The sequence below is a fragment of the Diadema antillarum genome, unplaced genomic scaffold (genome assembly GCF_040938485.1).
Source record: "Diadema antillarum isolate AM-2024a unplaced genomic scaffold, OU_Dant_1.0 seq00003211_RagTag, whole genome shotgun sequence".
In the NCBI taxonomy this organism is placed as follows: domain Eukaryota; kingdom Metazoa; phylum Echinodermata; class Echinoidea; order Diadematoida; family Diadematidae; genus Diadema; species Diadema antillarum.
In genome coordinates this window covers 134,572-157,801 of record NW_027273796.1, presented here as the reverse complement: position 1 = coordinate 157,801, position 23,230 = coordinate 134,572, and the positions used below count along the sequence as shown (strand labels likewise).

The window sequence follows — 23,230 nt, the reverse complement described above, 5'->3', positions numbered from 1 at the left end:
TTATGAACGATAATAGAAACGTCATAATGGCAATGAAGTGATACAATCTGTCAAGTGCTTGTACGCATTATATACAGAGGAGAGACGAGAGAGCAAAAAGTAGGAAAGGAGGGAATAAGGAGAGAAGAAAGAAGGACACAAGAAAAATGTCATAATATACATGAGGTACACTTACTCGTAACACATCAAGACTGCGCAAGTTGTCTAGTACCAGAAAAATAAATTGAAGACCTCTACAAGGGTGAAATTATCAATAGCGGAGTAGCAACTGAAATTAGTTATCGGAAGAAAGTGTATGGGCTGAGCCAGGAAAGATCTTTGTTCATGCCTGTTTCAAAACTGCGGCTCCGAACAATGAATCGCAGTTCTGCCCACTTCCTGTCTTCAGCCGATTTGTAACTCCCGCCAAAGATGCAGACTTTCAAGTCTTTCATCGAATGACGGGGGTCACTGAAGTGGTTCGCCACTGGAGTATCTTTATGCTTCAGGATTGAGCTTTTGTGGTTATTGAACCTCATGCGGAACTTCGTGCTTGTCTCACCTATGTATGACACCCCTGGGCATTTAGTGCACATAATACAGTAAAGCACATTGCTAGAGTCGCATGTGTGGTCCGGTGGTTTGATTCTGAGTGACGGAGAGATTTGCACCACTGTTTCTGTCACCAGATGGTTACAAATTTGACATCGTGGTTTGTCGCACCTCTTGTTACCTTTTGGGGTTGCAGGTTTTGGTAACTCAATCTGCACCAGAAGTGATCTCAAGTTGGGCGGTTGTCTTTGGGAGTGTAGAGGTGGTTCCCCCAATATTGCAGGAAGTCTGGGATCAAGTTGAATATTCGTCCACTCTTTCTTGGTCGTGGAGACAAACTTTTTGACTTGTGGGTGGAATGTAGTAACGAGAGGAATGCGATCGTTCCTCTCATCTTTAGGTTTATAGTCTAACAGGTCTTCTCTCCGTTTTTCATTGACCTTTTTGAGTGCATTGTTCACGAGGCGAACTGGATAACCCCTTCTGACAAAATGTTCTCCCAGACGTACAGCATCTTCTTCAAACACCTTAGGGTCAGAGGTGATCCGCTTATATCTGACTAGTTGGCTGTACACAATTGATTGCTTTGTGTGCAAGGGGTGGAACGAATTGTAATCTAAGTAGGTGAAGGAATCCGTGGGTTTAACATACACACTGGTGGAAAGCAAGTTATCATTCTTAGACACATTGACATCCAGGAAGTGGATTTCCTCTCTGGAGCTCTCCATTGTGAACTGGATGTGACGATTATGTTTGTTAAATGCCTCGTGAAAGGCTGCGAGGTCTTTTTCACTGTGGGGCCAGATTATGAAAATGTCGTCGATGTATCTCAGATACATTGAGGGTTGGAGAGTGCATTTAGAGAGGAAATCTTCTTCCAGGACTGCCATATATATGTTAGCGTACACGGGCGCCATCTTGGTCCCCATGGCGGTACCTTTTCGTTGAAGGTAGTGTTTGCCGTCAAACTCAAAGTAATTGAGCTTCAATATGAACTCGGTCATGGACGTTATATCATCGATGTCATTGTTGGGTACGTCCAGTTTTGTGAGGAACGTACGAAGAGCGTCTACACCGTGATCGTGTGGGATGTTGGTGTAAAGGCTCTTCACGTCCATGGTTACGAGTGGGCAGTCTGAGCTGAGGGTTGCAGACTTAATCTTGTTAAGAAAATCCGTCGTGTCTTTCACGTAACTTTTGATTTTGGGTAGGTACGTCTGAAGTTTTTTGTCAACAGTTTTTGACATTGGTTCTGTCAGAGAATCAACGCTTGAGACGATAGGTCTGCCAGGAGGGATTACATGCTTATCCCTGGCTTCCTTAATCATTTTTTGAACGTCAGACACCCCTGCATCAGATGCGGTCTCCACCATATTGGGAAGTTTGTGAATCTTAGGTAATAGGTAGAATTTACTCACCCGGGGATTGTCAGGGACCAGTGTACGCTCAGAGCTATTAGCAGACTTAAGGTTCTTTACACATTGTTGGGCTTGCTCACGATATTCTGGCGTGGGGTCTTCAACCAGGGGATGGTAGAAATCCTTGTCGGAGAGCTGGCGTTGAGCCTCAGCGATGTAGTCCTTCGCGTCTAAAATCACCACGGCTCCGCCTTTGTCCGCCGGCTTGATGACGATGTCCGCGTTGTTCTTCAACGTGTTGATTGCTCGGAGTTCTTCTCTCCTTATTCCCTCCTTTTCTACTTTTTGCTCTCTCGTCTCTCCTCTGTATATAATGCTTACAAGCACTTGACAGATTGTATCACTTCATTGCCATTATGACGTTTCTATTATCGTTCATAATTATTGTCTCCTTTGTACAGCGCGTGCCATCTCAGTGTGACGTCTTCTCTGTTATAACGCACAGTATGGCACTCATATATTCGCGCAACTCAGCATGCGTTTATTGTTATTATTTGTTATCCTTTGTTTTGGTTACACTGAGACTACGCGCGCTGTGGGATATTGACATATCACTGTGAAAATCCATTGGCACCTTCATTGTATCATGTTAACTTCATTGCCTTTATGACGTTTCTATTATTGCTATTATTGTCTCATGATCTTTTTGTGCAGCGCGCGCAATCCTAGTGTGACGTCTTATCTATTATGACGTAGAGTATGACACTCATAAGCGCACAACATGCGTTTGTTGTTATTATCTATTGTTTTTTGTTTTGGTTACACGGGTTGTTTCTACAGAAAGCGCATAATCGGATTGAATCCGATTCTCCACCTGAATGCAGGTGTGACCGGATGTCTGGAAAGTTGGCTGGTGCATTGTGGGCCTGGTTCAAGGTCGAGCATCTACTGATGATGCGGATGCGATCACCGATTGAACGAAACTGAGCACAGGGCCTGCCTAGCTAGCCTAGCCCTGGGCCGGCCGGCCCGGCCTAGTGTGGGTACAAGTTACGACCGGCTGCTGGACGAATTTGTTTTCATCTAACTTAACGTTAGGGCTCCTACTCTAACGTTAGCTCCAACGTTTATATGGATTAGAAACTAGTTTTGTTTTCTACCAATTCTTTGGTTCGTCAATTTTTCACGGATCTTAAGGTTGGATTTTTATAACTGGATTAGCCTATCACATGTGACGAGACAACAGCAGTTCACAGAGACACAGCTTCTGTCGCGTCTGACTGAGTTCTGTAAGTTCTATCATCAATTTAACTAGTTTCTAGAGTAGAAGTAGAACCTCCTACTCAACTGTTGGGATAGGCCCAACGTTAGGCATATTTCTAGTCTAACATTTAACGCTAAAAAGTTAAGATAAAAAAAATTATTAGATTAGGGCCTAGCAGTTACACGTTACTTTTATTAGGCGTAAAGAGTCGTTGGGCCTACTGCGACTGGATACTAGCGTTAGTCTATCTTACTACTAGTATACGCACTAGTTACAAGTTAGCTCTAATGTTAGACTATTCATGTTAGTGATTTCCACATTTCTACTTGTCATTAGGCCTAACGTTAGATTCTAACGTTACTAAGTACTATGAATATAGGCCTAGTACTTTTACTAACGTTCTTAAAGGGGCCCTGAAATCCAATTTTATTTGAAAACATCACTTTTGGGAATATAAGGGTGGTTCTAAGAAACATTCCATATTATAGGCTCTATTTTGATTAGATTGATTAGAAATGTCTTAAAGTCAATCTAGAACTAGTTTGGAAGGTGTTTTTTTTAATAGTTTTGTTAAATATTTCAGTAGACGTACTTTTCTACTGCATTACATAGATCTAGATCTACTGATGTCTTTACCAATGACTGACAGATGAGGAATAATATTGATTAGAAATGTCTTAAAGTAGATCTAACGTTAGAACTTGTAACGTGTTAGTTTGGAAGGTGTTTTTTTTTTTGTGGGCGTTCCCAAGTAACGGCTAGAGTCTAACGTTAATCTGGACAATAAAAAGAAAAAGTCGTTAAAAATAAATAGAATGTTTCTATTACTAACGTTAATCGTGTTAGATATCCGTTTCACCACAAAAGTGGTATTGAGAACTTGAGGGTATTTTAAATCAACACAAATCAACATGCATTTGAATTTCAGGGCCCCTTTAAATTAGGCCCTAGACCTAGAGAACCACTCTAACTTAACAAGTTAAAACGTTCAGTATAACATTTGTCTAACTGTCAGAGTCTTAAACACAAACGGCCTAACGTTACAACTAAAAGGATCGACTGTGTGTCATTGGATTTATAAGTAACGTTAGAACAAAGGCCTATTAAACGTGAGGGCTAACGTTGACTGTTTGTGTTAACTGCTGCTAGACCTCTTTCTTCGGGCAGGTAGGATTTAATTCGGGTAGAAACTCGGGTTTATGGAACATTAAAGAACTGTTAGTTATATTCCAAGTCAACGTTAGACTTTAGAACAGAAGCAGCTGTTGTTAGGATGCCTAACAAAACACTTAACGGTTAACGTTAGATAGCGTCAATTCTATTAAACGTACGGTAAAGTTTGTTTAATAGGTAGGCACCTTGCCTCTAAAATCTAACGTTAACTAGGTCTAGACATATTCTAACGTTACACCCCAAGTGGACTCACTTTTTCCACTTTTGGATTGACAAAATGTGCTTCAATTATAATATTTCGATACTCAGTAAATGAATGTTTGAATTTCCTTTCATTTTCGGACTAACGAAACGTCGTATTTTTATAGGCCCTACCAAGATCAATATTTCTATTTGATTCTTTGTCGGATTAACAAACTAGACCCTAGTAACGAACCTTTAGAATAACGACAAAAAGTTCGTAAAACAAACCCGAACACTAGTTTGCTAATGCTAGACTTAGAGTTTGTCTTTTCCGAACTAAAAAGTATTAGGCCTAGAGAATATCTAGTTTTAATAGACCCCTACTAGATTCTATGTGCATCTCACACGTATTGTTAGCGCTAGTTAGTATAAGTATTGTCAATTAGAATGTAACAAGTTAGTCGTACGGGTACTCGTAGAACTATAGGTTCTAGTAGCTCGAATCTAACGTTAAAAAGTATTAGGCCTAACTATATGAGAACGGTTACTATTAATACTAGATCTAGTGTTCTGTTAGTTGCCTTGGTTTTGAAATTAGGTCCTACAGCGCAACTGTGTAAAAATAACACCCCTGCCCCTGTTCGTGTGTATTTTCTTTATGTTAAAATTCAGAGTATTTTCTTTACAAGTTTGTCAAATCTGAGGCAAATTGTGACTAGTAACGTTAGAACCTGATACTCGGACGTTTTGGAGACACCCAACTACAGTAAAAGTGGATAATTCAACGTTAGATAGATGCAACATGCATGCACATAAAAGTCATGGCCACATTACCGTACACATGTCTGTCAAACTGGTGATTGTCTTCCGGGTCAGTATCGGATTATTGAACCTGGCGTGTTTCTACAGCGCTGACACTGGAAACTGCCCCGGAAAGAACTACCTCATTAGACGGTTAAGTTAAGCGGAATCGGTATCGGAATCTGCATCGGAAAGAAACCGTTACTGGTGTGTTTCTACAGCCCCCTCTATCGGATACAATCCGATAGACCCGGAATTTGGGGTTCTGTAGAAACACGCTGATTGTGAATATTCGCACTGTCATCCCTGAAGAAGAGGAAGGTTCCTCGAAAATTCGGATTATTCATTAAATCAAGATTGGCTATTAATGCATTCCCTGCATTCCTCTGTTGTGACTTTATTATTGCTATATATATATATATACATATACATATATATATATACATATATATATGTGTGTATGTATGTAGGTGTGATAGAGGAATGACTCGCAGACGTTGCAGTAATGTTCATTATAGCCTTTTATTCTCCCGAGCTTTTGTGGTTACGTCCCAAGTCCTTTAAAAAGGCTGGTAACTCGGTCGAAAGCTCGAGAGAATAACAGGCTATAGTGAACATTACTGCAACGTCTGCGAGTCATTCCTCTGTCACACCTATACATAAAGATAATGCAGCACCCACAACGTACGAGGCCAAGCCCGCTTCACCTTTATACTACTTACTCTTCTGGCATTTGGCCCGCATCTCGGAATTTCAACCAAGATCCGTGTGGGGATGGACGGCAGAATGTTCACCAACCAGACCATCGGAATGGGACATAACACTTACAGCACCAGCAACCACCACTCCAGCAACGACAGCAACAACAACAGCACGATTACAATCAACGACAGCAACAGCAACAACAAAGATAGTCTAGCGGGCGACGTATTTTTAGCCTAACTCAGTCCTTGATTGCCAGTCAATAGAGGGCGCGACTTACGAGAGCTGCCAGCCGGTGTGGTAGTCGATCTACTAAAAATACGTCTAGTAAGAAACCTCCGAATAGAGGCGAGGAGCCGGGCGGGTGGAACCGGGCGTGGCAAGACAGTTGCCAGTTCTCAATATCGAAGTTTCATTGGGCCGGATTCATAAACGCTAGCAATTGCTTGCGCTAGCCGTTTACTCGAATCCGCATGCATGAAAACAACCAATTGCTTGCGAGCAAAAGCTTTTGCTAGCAAGTACAAGCAATTGCTTTCTGCCAGCAAGCAATTGCTTAGAGACCAAGCATTTACTTAAAAACGTATGCATAAAACATGCCGTTTGCTTGTTCTTGCTAGCAATTGCTTACAATTTTGCAAGCTCTGTAAAATGAGCTTGAGCTTTTGCTTAACTGGGACGTCCCCTTTTAAGTATCATTTTCATATTCATAAAAGAAAGACCACACTTGTGCAGGAGTGGTATGAATCTACAATAGATTACTCCTAAGTGGTGTAAGAAACTTTTCCGTTTCAATAACGGGAATGTTCAGTGGTTGGCACGCAAAATGTGATGAAGAACAGGTAGGATGTCTGACTTCGGTGGAGAGCAAGAGAGACCTCTCTCCACGTGCGATCTGGGAGATCCGGGCTACTATAAGCAGTGACGGGAATCAGCCAGTACGTGTGTGTGTATAGATGGGTGTGTGCGTCTGTGTGTGCATTTATGAGTGTCATTTCATAGCTCTTCTGCTATGTCAGGAAATGTTTCCGCACACACATGCCCTTTCAATTATATGCTGCCACGCTCGCCTTTGTTCTTGTGTTCGCACAGGCGTGACGTCCCTTTTGTTGAAAACGCAAGCAACTGCTTGTGAGGGACAAGCAAAAGGTATAAGCACGCGCAAAAGGTTATGCATATGGATTTAAGCAATTGCTTGAGCTAGACCTTTTGCTAGACGATCTTGTGCTTTTGCTTGAAGCAATTGCTTACAAGCAATTGCTTGTTTTATGCATTCGGCCCATTGACTGAGCACCAATATGTCAATCAAAACACATTGGGCCGGCTGCATAAACGCTAGCAATTGCTTGTGCTAGCCTTTTACTCGAATCCGTATGCATAAAAACAAGCAATTGCTTGCGAGCAGAAACTTTTGCTAGCAAGCACAACTGCCCGCAAGCAATTGCTTAGAGACCAAGCATTTGCTTAGAAACGTATGCATAACACATACCTTTTGCTAGTTCTTGCTAGCAATTGCTTACGATTTTCCAAGCTCTGTAAAATGAGCTTGAGCTTTTGCTTTTGGGACGTTCCCTTTTAAGAATCATTTTCATATTCATGAAAGAAAGACCACACTTGTGCAGGAGTGGTATAAATCTACAAGAAATTACTCCGAAGTAGTGTAAGAAACTTTTTCATTTCCAGTCATTCCAGTCATTTTCATGTCCAGTGGTTAGCACACAAAATGTGATGAAAAACAGGTAGGATGTATGACCTTGGTGGAGAGCAAGGCGACCTCTCTCCACGTGCGATCTGGCAGATCAGGACTACTATAAGCAGTGATGGGAATCAGCCAGTACGTGTGTGTGTATAGATGTGTGTGTGCGTCTGTGTGTGCATTTATGAGTGTCATTTTATAGCTCTTCTGCTATGTCAGGAAATGTTTCCGCACACACATGCCCTTTCAAATACATGCTGCCACGCTCGCCTTTGTTCTTGTGTTCGCACAGGCGTGACGTCCCTTTTGTTGAAAACGCAAGCAACTGCTTGTGAGGGACAAGCAAAAGGTATAAGCACGCGCAAAAGGTTATGCATATGGATTTAAGCAATTGCTTGAGCTAGACTTTTGCTAGACGAGCTTGTGCTTTTGCTTGAAGCAATTGCTTACAAGCAATTGCTGTTTTATGCATTCGGCCCATTGACTGAGCACCAATATGTCAATCAAAACACATTGGGCCGGCTGCATAAACGCTAGCAATTGCTTGTGCTAGCCTTTTACTCGAATCCGTATGCATAAAAACAAGCAATTGCTTGCGAGCAGAAACTTTTGCTAGCAAGCACAACTGCCCGCAAGCAATTGCTTAGAGACCAAGCATTTGCTTAGAAACGTATGCATAACACATACCTTTTGCTAGTTCTTGCTAGCAATTGCTTACGATTTTCCAAGCTCTGTAAAATGAGCTTGAGCTTTTGCTTTTGGGACGTTCCCTTTTAAGAATCATTTTCATATTCATGAAAGAAAGACCACACTTGTGCAGGAGTGGTATAAATCTATAAGAAATTACTCCGAAGTAGTGTAAGAAACTTTTTCATTTCCAGTCATTCCGGTCATTTTCATGTCCAGTGGTTAGCACGCAACATGTGATGAAAAACAAGAAGGATGTCTGACCTCGGTGGAGAGCAAGGCGACCTCTCTCCACGTGCGATCTGGCTGATCCGGACTACTGTAAGCAGTGATGGGAATCAGCCAGTTATACGTGTGTGTGTGCGTCTGTGTGTGCATTTATGAGTGTCATTTCATAGCTCTTCTGCTATGTCGGGAAATGTTTCCGCACACACAAGCCCTTTCAAATACATGCTGCCACACTCGCCTTTGTTCTTGTGTTCGCACAGGCGTGACGTTCCTTTTGTTGAAAACGCAAGTAATTGCTTGTGCAGGACAAGCAAAAGGTATAAGCACAAGCAAAAGGTTATGGATATAGATTTAAGCAATTGCTTGAGCTAGACCTTTAGCTCGACGAGCTTGTGCCTTTGCTTGAAGCCCATTGCAGAGCCCAAAGGAATTCTAGTCTACTCTCCTATAATACAGATTGTCTTTCAGTGAAAACAGAATTTCCCTGTCTCTTTCAAATTATTATAGTATTTTGTTATTATTTCCCATTCATTTTGTGGTGATTAACATCTTACCTTCCTTCAAAAAAGAGAATGATAGCAGTCAATTCCAACTACATGCATTTGAAAATTCATGAGGGTTCTGCACGCGGAAACTACTCCAAAATTACTGCCGAATGGAAACCTCTCACCGTTGTTGTAAAGTCTACGAGATATTCACTGTGATTGTCGGTTTTGAAAGTGTAATTTACGAATTTTTCCCATTGGTAATTTTTTTCACTTTGAAATACTCTTTATTTTCATATTAAATCTGTGAAGATATTTGCTAACCATCGCTAAAATCTGCCGTAAAGATAGCAATCTCTATTGCCAAGCACCATCTACAAAACAGGCATTTCGTGGGTGATCACACTGTCATAGGAAAACCCGTCCGTGGTACATTTTCTGCGAAAGGGGAAAGAGAGGATCTGCGACACAAAAGGATCCTGCAAAGCCAAAGTGCGTGAGGGGACTATGGAGCATTCTTTGCAATCATGAAATTACGAGACGCCAGTCTCACAGAAGGCTCAGTTATTGTACTGATTAACATTTTCAACTCAAATGTAGGTGAGGACATCTCTTCTGGCCACTCAAAATGCATGCCTATGTAGAAAATGTGAAGCTAAATTAAATAAGACCTAACCTATATGTGGATGGTGCACACACACACACACACACACACACACAATATGAACAAAAACACGACATGTTATGAACTAGAGCACAAAATCTATGACCACGTCAAAAGGGCCAGAAAAGACCCATGTGGCTCAATGCTGCGTCTGGTACTATTTTCACGAGAAACATCTCGTTTAGAGGAAAGCCATGAATTGTTGATTACGTATATACAAATTTGTTTAGATCTGTCAGAGATAAACACTGTCTGCCTTTTATGACAAGATTTCATAAGAATTGTGTTTCTTAATGTCCTTTCCGAAGTTGTTTGAAGGATCATTAATCCGAAGACGAAATAGGGTTCGTAATTCCGAAGGTGAAGTAAACTAAACTGTCTTTAGTGACAAAATATGGTGATGTAACAAAGAAGTAGGATATTGCGCAGTGAAAATCAAACAAAAACACGCACAAGTACCCTCCACACACACACACATACATGCACACACACATACACACACAAACACTACCGATACAAACACTCACTGGCGAACCGGAATACAATCGTAGTTTGTAAATTGTTTTATAAGTTTAAAAAAGGATTTGTTTTTACCCTCCCCAATGTATACCCCCATACTCGTTTGCAACATCATCAGGATGAACCGTATATGATGTAGAAACAATTATTGCACTAAGAGGCCACCTAAAGGCAAAAAAAAAAACACACAACAAAACAAAAACACACACGCTCACACAGAAATGCCGCAATGGTGACTGGTATGTCTCCGCCATAATGCATGGTTCTCCTTATAGGTTTATAGTACAATATCTTGACGTGTGATGACAGTTTCACATAATACCTATCGGGAAAATGTTAAAATGACAGTTCGTCACAGAATTCGAAATGTGTGGAATGTTCACTTTCGTTGAACTAGGTTTAATTGGATGAATGGCTATATTGTCTAAGAGTGCGGGTATTTGGGGATTCGAGGATTTTTACTAAACTTATTGACCCTTCCATAAGTTTAAGGAAGAAGTGAAATTTACACTTTCACTTGACCTTTGACCTTTTGACCTTTGACCTTATTGCAAGGTACTTTCAAAAGAATCTCTATTTAGTAATATTTGCATACACTATTAAAGTTTCAAGAAAAATCCTGCAAGCATCGAATAGATAAGAGGAAAATAGTGAAATTTTGAGGAGTTGACCTTGACCTTTGACCCATGACCCCTACAATCCCTACATAATCACTGCCAGTCAGTGCATGAACTAAGTTCCATGAGGATATCTTAAACCATTTGTGAGATACGGAGAAAAAGGGAAATTTTAACATTTTCACTTGAACTGTGACCTTTGACCTCACGACACAAAACTCTCTGGAGAATCTTCATTTGGTAGTTCATGTATACACAAAATTTCAAGAAAATACCTTCTGGCATTGAGTAGGTATGGGGGAAATAGTGAAATTTTGTGCATTTGACCTTGACCTTTTGACCGTTGACCTTGAGCATGTTTGCCCAAAAGTTGATAGGCATAACTTCACTAACTCATACATATACATACCAAGTTTCATTAAGATGCCTTAAACGGTTTTTTAGTTACGCTGTTCACAAAATTGATTACGGACGGACGGACGGACAACCCGAAAACATAATGCCTCCGGCGACACTTCGTGGTGGAGGCATAAAAAAAAAAATCACCATCACCGAGACACAACCCTTTTTGAACCCGATTCAATCACACAGGGTGACGAAACCATTTACGTCCAGAATATTGACACTCTTGTCAGAATTGCACCTCAATATGCAATACACTGTAGTAATAAACTCTACCAATTTTGTCGTTGTTTACCTGACATGAGATCTATATGATTGTATGTTGCGGTTCTGAACATGCGTTTTAAATACAAGAAAAAATTGTAAATGAAATATTACGGTAACAAAACCAATTCTACCATAAATTGTTTGTAAATGAATTGCACTGTAAGTCGCTATATTACGTTTCTCAATGTGCAATATCTAGAGTTTCTTCAAAGAAATAATTAATGTATTTGGGTTAGAATTTTATCATAAATTTTCGGACGAAATAAGTTTCCCAGAATATGGTGAAGTAAAGTAGTAAATTGCCATAGCTCCAAGGATGTACGCTTTTGAACAGGCGATAACAAGTGATAATCTCTATTCGACAAATCATTTCATTAACGTGTCAAATTGACATTTCCCATTGGGTAGCACACGGCAAGGATGACGAAAGCAGTTTCGCCCTTGATATAGGTACACTAACATTTATATCAGATTTGCACTCTTCTTAGTGGACAATGGTAACAAATAACCTCCAATTAACATGAGATATGTAACGGTTCTGACGTCACCGTTTTCGACTTTTTCGTGTCTCATGTATGTGATTCCTCTAACCTATGACACATGTCTCCTGGTGGAAACTTCTTGATATCGCACATTGAGAAACGTGCAATAATTAACTGGTATGACAAGTTATAGTACTTTAGCATATTCTGGACCAAATCAATTTCGTAATGGTTGTCACCTTTTATTTACAATACAACACAATACAATACAATGCAATACAATGCAATACAATACAATATTGGTATTTATATAGCGCTCTTACAACGAGTGAACATGTATCACAGCGTTTCACAGTTATCCATCTTACACTTGGGAGGTAGGAGAAAAAAATACAACAGACAAAGAGAGAAAAAAAAGTACATGATAAAACAATCAATATTTGAAAAGGAAAGTCTTCAACGATCTCTGGAACACTGACAGAGATGGTGATTCCCTGATACTTTGAGGGAGCTGATTCCATGGGCGTGGGGCAGCTGCTGAGAAGGATCTAACTCCTGTCCGAGTGAGAGTCCTAGGGACAGATAGCCGGGTTGGGTCTTGGCCTGACCGCATTCCTTGTCTTTCAGATTGGTGACGTGAAACTAGTTTCAGGAGGTAAGATGGAGCACAATTCTGAAGGCATTTGTACATGATTGACAAGATTTTGTAGATGATTCGCTTTTGCACAGGGAGCCAGTGTAATTGCTAAAGAAGAGGAGAGGCATGGTCACGCTTCTTGGCTAGAAAAACCAGCTTTGCAGCTCGGATTTGAGCACGTTGAAGGCGCTGGACATCACTTGAAGAAGTACCAGACAGCATGGAGTTTGCGTAGTCTATTCTTGCGGTAATGAGAGCTCTCACAGCATGCTCACAAGCTTTCTGATCGAGGAAAGACCTGATACGTGCAATATTTGAGAGATGGAAATGAAGCAAACTGCTTAGAAAACAAACGTGATTCAGCTTCATGGAGGAATCAATTTCGACACCCAGGCTTCTAACTGAACTTGATGGATGAATGACGACATTACCAACGGTCAGGGTGACATCAGATATCAAGGGATGGAACCGCGGATTAGCAACAGCAAGGAATTCAGTTTTGTCACAGTTCAGTTTCAACAGATTACCCTCAATCCACAGCTGTAGGTCCCTGTGAGCAAGTTCAATTGCCCGACTATTCTTCGGGTCTGCAGAGGTGTAGAGTTGCACGTCATCAGCATAGCTATGGTGCTGTATGCCCTCATGGTGTTTGATGATGTCAGCCATGGGTTGAGTATACACTGAAAAGTTGCGGGCCTAGTACGGAACCTTGAGGAACTCCGAAAGCAAGAGACATTGGTTCCGAAAGCTCACTTGCAACCTTCAACCTGAAGCTGCGGTCGGAGAGGTAAGAGGTGAACCAAGATTTCACACTTCCGGAGATGCCAAAGTGGCTCGTTAAGCGAGCCAGCATAATATCATGGTGAACACAGTCAAATGCGGCAGACAAGTCTAAGAAGACGATGAAGGTAACGAGCTTGTTGCCCAGTGCTCTGAGGATGTCGTCTTGTACCTTCAAGAGAGCAGTCTCAGTACTATGCCAACGTCGGTAAGCTGACTGGTTCTCAGCATAGAGATCATTCGTATCCAGGTAGTTCGAGACTTGAGACAAAGCAGCTTTCTCAATCATCTTCGAAAGAAATGAGAGATTGGAGACTGGTCTGTAGTTTTTCAAGTTATCGCGATTGAGGTTCGGTTTCTTGATCAGTAGAGTCACCACAGCTTCCTTCAAAGACGATGAGAAGACACCACTGCTGAGTGATGTATCAAAAGTGTTGATGGTCTCCTTCAGCAGCCACGTAGGCAGTGGGTCTAACAAACATGACTTCTTAGGCGCAGAGTGAATTAATTTGTACACCTCCTGAGCTGTGATGGCATCAAAATCTTTCAGCTCTGATACAGACGCATCCGCAATCGATCCCCTAAAACAGACGTCAGTATGAGATTCCTCGTTCCTTGGTTGGAGATTTTCTCTAATCTTTTCCACTTTCTTTACAAAGAATGTGGCAAATCTGTCAGGCAATGATGTACATGTAGATGAAATGTCTGCAGGTAGGATTGCTGGTGACCTATTCAAGAGTGTGTTCAGGACATGAAACACGTTCTTCACATCTGCACTTTTCAACTTTTCTCTGTAATACGTTGATTTCTCCTTGTGAATGAGACAACAGACGGCATGAATCTGAGTTAGGTACTGATGGCGGCTCTCTGGTGTTTGTAACTTTCTCTAGCGCCTTTCGAGTCTTCGTTGTGAACGTCTCACTTGGTGAATTTCATTCGTATACCAAGGAGGATGACGGTAAAAACGATGAACACGCTTGGTGGACGGACAATGTTTGTTGAGCACATCCAGAATGGTACTGTGGAAGAATGCAACCTGATCATCGACATCACCGTCGAAAGGAAAGTCATGAAACGCTTCACTGATGTCAGTGATGAAGGAACCCTTGTCTAAGTTTCTAAAGTTTCTGCAATGTGATGTTGCAGCATGTTGCTTAGGTTTAGCTGCATCAATAGTACAAATAATTATAAAATGATCCGAGTACAGTTTATCACAAGCTCGACAGTCGACCACAGGTGAGTCATCCACCCTGGGGATTACGAGATCAAGAGTGTGGCCTAATTTGTGTGTTGCAGTAGTGACATGCTGCTGCAGACCTGTTTCCTCAATGATTTCCAAGAAACATGCTACATCCGGCTTACTAGGGGTATCCACGTGCATGCTAAAATCACCCAGGATAAGAAGCTTCCAGGAATGCGTAGTCAGCTCACAAACAAGTTCCTCAAACTCCTGAAGAAACTCCTGTGTCTTAAATCCATTCCTCGAGGAGGGTGGAGGTCTGTAGATGACAACATAACATATTGACCGTGAGGGGTTGGTAACAGCAGCTAGTTCAAAGGTGTCGTGAGAAGACAAGATGTTGATGTTTGCAATGGACAAGATCAATGCAGTTTTGTAGATGACTGCTATCCCACCATGAGGGTCATTCCCACCACGAACCACATTTAAGAATGTATAACCCGCTGGTGTGCACTCATCAATGACAACCGGATCAACATTATGCAACCAGGTCTCCGTAAGGAACATGACATCCACATTGTTATCAACAACATGCTCAAGCAGGAGGTTAGTCTTGTTCCTCACCGAATTGCAGTTCCATAATTGAACATTCAGTTTACAGTCAAGTTCCCGAGGTACATTCACAATGTTACTCAGATTTCTGCCATTGTCATTACGTACTTCATAGCGCCAACTCCTATCAGTGAGATTCGATGCCGTGTATACACGAATCTGTCTCTATTTTCGCCTTCCATCACGCTTGCCACGATGCTTCCTGCATCTCCTCTGATGACCAGCACTGTGTATTGATTTCAAGATCAGATTAACAGGTGCCTGCATGAGTTTGACAACCCCTCTGCTATGAGGATTCAGGTGTAGAAGAAAATCTCTATATCTATCTCTTTACGACCTTCTCATGCATTTCAGCCTTCTAATCCAACGCACATTTCTCCTATCGATAAAACCTCTTGATATTGAACAATTCTAAGCAAAGTGTTATAACGAGTTGATACATTACCTAGGCATATTCTCGGAGGAACAAATTTTCTCACCGTTTCCGCCCTTTTGATGCCCTTATTTACAACTTTCTCACGTACTTAAAGCCCTTAAACTGAAGGACATGTCTCATGGAGGAAACTGCTTGATATCGCACATTAACAAGCATGCAATTCGTAGCAAAATGGCATGAGTTCTTGCATTTCCCAACCGTATTTAGGACGGAATGATTTCGTCATCGCTGTTATAGTCTTTTTTTCACGTGTTATTTGCAGCTGCCTCGTGTATTTGAGCATTGAATCGAAAGCCCATGTCCCTTAAGGTAACGAAAAAAACTACTACGGTGACGAAATCGATTCATCCCACAGCATGATTGGGTAATTCATCAAGTCGTAATACCACTTTACTTATCGAGAAGCTTAATTGACGTTTAATCGATTTTGTCACCGTTGCCCTCCATTTTCGTCACCCCTAATTTACAACTGTGTCATTCGATGGCTCTTATCGAAAGTACCTGTCCCACGGAAGATTTCTTAATAATCAGCACATTGAGAAAAATGCAATTCTAAGCAAGGTGGTCAAACACTTTGATGTATCGCCGAGGCATATCCTGGGCAGAATGATTTCGCAGCCTTTTTCTCGTCACCCATCATTTACAACTGCCATGACTGTGTCATGTATTTAAAATGCATATTCAGGACTTTAACATAAATCTCATATCACTCGAGGTTATTTGTTATTACATACCTCACATATGATATCTTTTTCTCTGGTTTGTCGAGGATATTGAAAGTGATAAACCATAATTCCATCATTAAAATCCTAGTCAAACTCGTTCCCTAGGGAAATAATCCAACTACACCACATTTGTCACAAGCGTGTATCTTAAGGTCAACGGTCAACCACCAACTCCACATTGTCGCCTGCTCTCCAGTGCTCTCGGAAGTCTGAAGTTGCAATTTCGTTACCCATCTGAAATGCCTATTCAGCACATTAATCAAAGAATTTGTCAAATGGAGGTTATCTCTTGGTATTGCGAATAAAGAGTCGTATAACTATGAAGCTATAGCAACATTTCAATGCGTCGGGTTTGCTTCAGAACAGAAACATAAATCTCATGCCAATTGGAGGTTATTTATTACCATCGCACTTTGCGATTGGTGTAATTCTGACAAAAGTGTATTATAGCAATATTCTGGATGAAACTGATTTCGTCACCCTTACGTGAAGGATTTGAGTTCAAACAGGGTTATCTGTTATACACATATAACAAGATCTCAAAAGTAGACCTTCTCAACCAGACCCTTTCGATATTCCGAGAATGAAATACGGCTCATAATTCCTAAAGTTTGTTGATCTAAAATGATATATGGGTTATTCCCAAGGTGTGATGGCCTGAAAATGAAATTGCGTTCGTTTTTCCGAAGGCTTGTTAATCCGAAAATGAAATAATTTAAGGCCCGGTTTTCCAGTGATTCATTAATCCAAAAATGTAATAAGGTTTGTTAATCCCAGCATGAAGAAGCCTCGTCAATCTCACAATGAAGGTTCGTTAATCCGAACTTGTATATCCATTTGTGGAGAAGCCGGGACTGTCGAGAAGGGGGGGGGGGGGGTCATCGTTTCTGTAGTTTAGTTATATGAGGAGTGGAAGGGGCTGATAATGATCAAGGGTGTATACAGTAGTCTTTCAAAGGGTATCATCAGTACACGCATGCGTGACTTTTTTTTGGGGGGGGGGGGGGGAGCCCTGAGGTGGCCTCTTGCTAATAATTGTTTCTGTTGATACGCCATGCGTGGCTCATGATAATGATTTCATAGAGGACTCTGGGAGCATACGACGGAGAGGGAGAAACTGTTCATGTGTCCATTAACAATGCAATTTGCAAATTGAACGATTGTATTTCAGTTCGCCAGTGAGTGTACCGGGGTATTTGTGTATTTTCCACATCTCTCTCTCTCTCTCTCTGTGGTGTATATGCCTATTTTCGTTCAATTTTCACTGCGTAATGTTATACCTTTTTGTTATATGCAATTCAATTCAAATCTTATTTCATTTTTTCGAAAAGAACAAACATTTCACTTTCTTTGGTACAGAGAATAAGGTTGCATAATCAAAACAAAGTAAATTGAGAAAAAATGTAATTGTGGAACTTTGGAGTAACAATAACAAAATATTGCAGTCTTCGGTCTCTAAAAGAAGGTCATTTCATTTTCGGAATTTGAACTTTATTTCGTTCACGGATTGACGATCCTTCGAATACCTTTGACAAAGAAAATGAAAGAAAACAGTATTAATAAAATCCAAGAAAGATGGGAAGACTTTACTTCTAACAGATCTAAACAAATAAGTATCTACGTAATCAGCAAGTAGCTTTCCTTTAAACCAGGTGTTTCTGGTGAAAACGGTGCCAGACGCTTCAGTTGAGCCACACGGATCTTGACTGGCGCTTTGGACTCAGTCATAGATTTTGCGTGTTGCTCCCCACTTTCCTAACATGTCGGGGTTTTTTTGTGCATCGTCCACATACTTGTTGGGTGTTATTCAATTTAGCTTCACATTTTTTCTACATAGGCATGCATTCCGAATGGACAGAAGAGATGTCCTCATCTACATAATTATTTGTGTAGAAAATGTTAATCAGCATCGACTTCCCGTTTACTAGTACGTGTATTCCGGAGTTCATCTCAGTAGAATTAGCTGTCGATAGCTGTGTTCAGACGAGGGTAGTTATGGTCGGAGTAACTTCGGAGGAAGGGTCGGAGGAAGCTTGGTCGGAATAACTTCGGACGAAAGGTCGGAGTAGTGCCCATCTGAACAAGGTCGTGGTAACTTCCTCCGCTTGGAGGAACTTACCACGACCTCTTCCTCCGACCAAGATACTCCTGAGTTTTCTCAGGAGTATCTCGCTACCACGACTAGCCGGTCGGAGTAAATTGCCCGTGTGGACAAACCCTCGGAGTTTCTATGAACTTACATACTCGGTAAAACTTCCGGGGTCAAATTGCAATGTTGACATTTTGCGAGTAAACGTGTGCGTGCAGTGCAATTCTAACCGAGCCGATCGCGACGAAGAAGCTATGGAATATCATAGTGCTCAGAAATTCTCGACAAGTATGGAGAAGACAAATGCCGCTGGTAAAAAACCCCACATCAATCGTATGGTCGACGTGCGCGGCGCTACCACTTCCGGAAGTTACACCGACCCTCCATGGTGATCCCCGCGAAGGCCGTGGTAAATTGGTCGGAGCAGGGAGGTGGAAAGAGAGCACCTCCCTGGTCGGAGTTTCTTCCCACGACCGTCGTGTGGACACAGGGTCGTGGTAAGATAAGTACAAATTTGAATTTTAATTGCCGCGCCATAAAATTTTACTTCGACTAGAAATACGTCTGAACATGGCTGATGTCTCAATGGCCGAGGCGTCTCGGGAGGTAGCTCTCGGTTTATCAATACCAATTAGATATATTTACATATATTTTGTTCTTTGGAGTGATGGAGTCAGTTTTATGCTTTCCCACCTGCTATGACGACGAATTCCAACGAACTTGAATACTCTCGATGGGCATTCTTATTTGAATAATCTAAATACTCACATATTCCTGGAATATGTGAAAGAAAAGGAGACTGAAGTCCTTTTTATTGCAATCGTATGACTCTACAGTACTGAACTAGCCATTTGGCCTTCTTGCTTACATACTGACCTGCTCACTTTGTCCCCTCTTCGAAGAATTAATGGTACATTTTTTCCAGGATGTTTGTTGTCATCTATGCCATTTTGCCCAAAGCGTCTATGAGTCAATGGGAGTTGAATTTCCGTATGTTACTCCTGTTCATACGTCCCTCTATTTCCTTGTCTTTTTTTTCAGGCGTTAAAATATTACTTTCCCCCTACAACTATCATCTGTTTCTCTTGGCATGCTTCTGCCGAAGATCGCTGTCTCCGTTGTGCGTTTTTGTTTGCTATTTTGTCTTCTGTTTGTCAGTCTTGTCCATTCCCTTTTGTCCCGTACAGCCTTTTCTTCAGTAGTTGTTTTGTTGTCTAGTCTTGTTTCATGTTTGTTCGCGTCTATGAAAGTGTATTCATCTGCTAATCTAAGAATTTTCAGTGGGCTTCCAGACTTCTTCCTCTTTTTTTCTTTTTTTTTTTTGGTATTTGCGATGCTTCAATTTATCTTTCCATCGATGTTCTTTTCCAGAGGGGACCACATTCAGCAAGCTCTGTCTTTTTAATGGGTCCCTCCATTTTTCGCACTTAAAGCAACGGTATACATGTACTTTACTTCGATCACTTCTGTTTCTTTTTTACAATACAATGTATGATAACTATAGGTCATCAATTGTTGTACAGTCTTTTCATTTCACAATGTTCTGCTTACCTTATTCTCTGTTATCAAAGGAAGTGAAACATATATGTTTTGTCGAAAAATGAAATAAACTTTGAAATTTAATTGTTGACAGTGACCAGAGTTTAGACATAAGTGCTGTTATCTTTGAGTGTAAAGATGGTATTGCCTCATTTGAATTGCGTGCGTGAATGCAGCAATGTACTAATTCCATTACAGTACCACTTGCTTAACAACTTCACCTATGCAAAATTCAGGCATGCTTTCCTCTTTTGTCTATCTATCTTTTGTCTTTATCTATGAGCACCCAATCCTGTATTTGTATGGTGAAGCTGCTATGTCATCATCCTTGTTCATTGTGATTTGTTATGAATTTTGAAATTATTCTTATTACTTATCCCAATCACTATAAATTCTGTAAGTGTGCACCCAGTAAAACCAATTTACAGATGTTCAATTGCACCCGTCTAAAAATCATCTGGAGTTCTCCTTGAGCTCTATCACTAGTCCGATAAGTTTGTCATTATAGAAAGACCAACAATACTCTAACAGAAAGCAAATATCCCTCCCCTAGAAGAAAAAATTGAATTAGGTTCTTATGGTCACTTACTTTATGCAAGAGAATCTACCCGAAGATTTCAATGAAACTGCATTTTAAAAGGTGTGTCTGATTACAGACAAACGGCAGAAAAGCTTTCTCTTGAAATTCGGATGTACTCTTGTTTGCTTTAATTGACACAAAGGAACAAAGGTGTCAATCCGTCTACAAACGTTTTCCCATTCTCCTTGTTTCTCTTTTTGTATGACTGACGCACTCAAATTAATTTGTCTCAATCTCAGTAATTTTACAAAGAAACGTCGCTTATGCCAAGTAAACGTGGAGATTGATACCTATAGGTAAACATGCCTGGAATAAACATTAACACCCACCAGGTCACCTGCGGTACTGCTTATCTCGATTCGAGATTTCCTCTTACGACTGACTGAATCAACATAATATCTTGTACGTGTAATGTCAGTAATTCAGTACGATGTCAACATTACGTAAGATCGTATGTGTGGCAATTATTTAAACGCAAAATCAAACAGATCCGCCTCCTTCCTTGTCCATCTCCTTCGCATACAAACTTGCCCAAGCCCTAAAAATTCAAGGTTTGTTGGATTGCTGATAGATATTTGTGACAGAACTTCTGGCTACAAGACGCCTATTATGGCCGGACCGCTTGACTCGTAAGTAGAAAACATTACCTAATTTTGTTTTGAAATACTCTTATGTTACATTCTTTTTCACTTCCAGTTGTCTGATTGTCCGTGTCACGGAGCTCATTGTGGCATTGCATGTTTACGCATTTTAATACTGGCCGCAGTGCATTTTAAAGACAATTGGCTTAAATGAAAATTGTTGAAAAAAAATGAATATCCATCTTCGTTGCGCTGTTGTATTCTTGTATTGTCCTGCAATGTAATTTTATGGAAGGAATTGAGATCCTACTACGTCGATTTTGTTTGTTTTATTTCCATCTGAGAAGATGACTGGATAGTCCATATTCAGCTGCATTATCTGGTCTTCCATGGGGTCCAGTTGGGTGTATAAGGCGGTACCACTTCATCGGGTTAAACACCCTGCTTTTGAGATGAATAGATAAAGCCGGATCTTTAACGTGCATTAGTTGTGACTCTGTCACACATGGGGCGTCCATTTTATTCCCTATCCGAGAGTTTGCCTCTTACTAGAGGGGACGGTATGATTACACACAACATAGTTCAATGGGACTCGAACCCGGGTCCTTTGGATCGTGAGGCAGACGCGCTATCGACTGAACTAACTCACCGTCCAACCATCTTTAACCATAAGCTTTAACCGTGTAAGAAGTCATAGGTGAGTTATTGATCTTACATACAACTGTAGCTGGAAATAATTCAGAGGGACTTGCAAGGGTTATTTCAACGTCGGGCGTTTATTCAGAATACAGGGCGACTACAGCGAGAAATTATACGTGATTGAATGTTTGTTTCGCTACATGTCATCGTATCGGTCTTACTGCAGTTCCTTCTTTTCCTTTCCAATGCAATATTTTCATACTTTCTTGCTCTCAACTTGCACAACACAGGGTGAAGAAAAGGAAGCCACGGGAATTGGCGCTTGCCACACTAGCAATAATTTTGCTTGTTTTTACTGTGGTCGCCTGCCTTATATTTCCTTTGGTGATACAACCTGGACAGAAGAATGTATCTGGATACGTTTTTGAGCACGGAGCAGTAGCAGCAGACTCTGAGATATGCTCTGCAGTAGGCAGGTGAATTTCGCTACCGACGTACGATGGGGAACGGTCATTATTCTGACACCGACTATTATGCCAGATCGAGAAGGAAAATATGCTTTCCTCAATTATCCCATTTTACGTGTTTAAGTTATTGATAGAGACTAAACATCACGTTCACACAATAGTAGTCCAAGCTTTATGAGGGAAATGTTTGAATAGAATCTTTCGTTTCTAATGGCATGCCAAGAAACTATGTGAAGAGATCCTTAATATCTTTGGCCAATGATGTATATACACAGATCGTTGGTTTGGGAAATTGGAAATGGGGTATCATATGAACGGGTGAGTTTTGGATGGCTTGTCGGATGTAAATATGTACATACACAATCCATACCAACCACTGTAGGACCCTACTACGCAAACCAACCAACCTATTCTATTCACAAGAGACATTAAAAAAAAATCAAAAGCAGACGACTTTGAATTACTTATAGACGGCACCATAAATATATGTTAATATACAAGCCGATTAACCCCGCCCTAAAGATAAAATAAATTTCAAAGTGTAAATGATACTTAACCAAAAGTAGCGATGTATAACAAAGAAAATATTGCAAATGTAAAAGCTGTAAATGATATAGTATATGAACAATGGTTTGCCATTCATAAAGATAAAGGCGTTAACAGAGAATATGAAAAGATTATTACACATTGTCATGTCATCGTTTCAGAGACATCCTGAAGGAGGGAGGGAGTGCTGTAGACGCAGCCATCGCCGCTATGCTGTGTATTGGTGTCGTCCATCCGTCCAGCGCTGGTACGAGGCATCCATTTGTGTTTCTGTCATATCTTTATCGATTAGGCAATATATTCTTACTTGAAATCACAGAAAGTTTTTGATTTTCCGTCATATTTTTTATCGCTTAGGCA

The 23,230-nt window shown here is 40.9% G+C and overlaps 3 protein-coding genes across 3 annotated transcripts in view; 1 reads left to right on the top strand and 2 right to left on the bottom strand.

Annotated features, from left to right (window-relative positions):
* Positions 1–278: 278 nt before the first annotated feature.
* Positions 279–6,043, bottom strand: LOC139715252 (uncharacterized). Its single transcript, XM_071626835.1, has 2 exons — positions 6,033–6,043; positions 279–2,253 (listed from the first exon to the last, which is right to left on the bottom strand). The coding sequence occupies exons 1-2, from the start codon at positions 6,041–6,043 to the stop codon at positions 279–281; spliced, it is 1,986 nt and encodes a 661-aa protein (XP_071482936.1).
* A 6,472-nt stretch (positions 6,044–12,515) lies between these two features.
* On the bottom strand, positions 12,516–15,223 carry LOC139715250 (uncharacterized). The gene is made up of 4 exons (XM_071626834.1): positions 14,682–15,223; positions 13,450–14,147; positions 13,051–13,283; positions 12,516–12,701 (listed from the first exon to the last, which is right to left on the bottom strand). Exons 1-4 carry the CDS (start codon positions 15,221–15,223, stop codon positions 12,516–12,518), a joined length of 1,659 nt encoding a protein of 552 aa, XP_071482935.1.
* Positions 15,224–21,246: 6,023 nt separating this feature from the next.
* The window catches only part of LOC139715249 (glutathione hydrolase 1 proenzyme-like), a 119,223-nt gene continuing 117,239 nt past the window's right edge, over positions 21,247–23,230 (top strand). The window contains exons 1-3 of the mRNA XM_071626833.1: positions 21,247–21,266; positions 22,148–22,333; positions 23,032–23,117. Coding sequence (XP_071482934.1) covers positions 21,247–21,266; positions 22,148–22,333; positions 23,032–23,117 — 292 coding nt within the window. The remainder of the gene's footprint in view (positions 21,267–22,147; positions 22,334–23,031; positions 23,118–23,230) is intronic.

Excerpts from the sequence above, each read along its gene's own strand:
- LOC139715250 (XM_071626834.1), bottom strand. The coding sequence starts at position 15,223 with ATGTTCCTTACGGAGACCTGGTTGCATAATGTTGATCCGGTTGTCATT. Across the intron at positions 13,284-13,449 it reads CTTCAGGTTGAAGGTTGCAA|ACCCGAAGAATAGTCGGGCA; the intron begins GTGAGCTTTCGG and ends ACACCTCTGCAG. Across the intron at positions 12,702-13,050 it reads CCTCCATGAAGCTGAATCAC|TTTCACGTCACCAATCTGAA; the intron begins GTTTGTTTTCTA and ends TCCTGAAACTAG.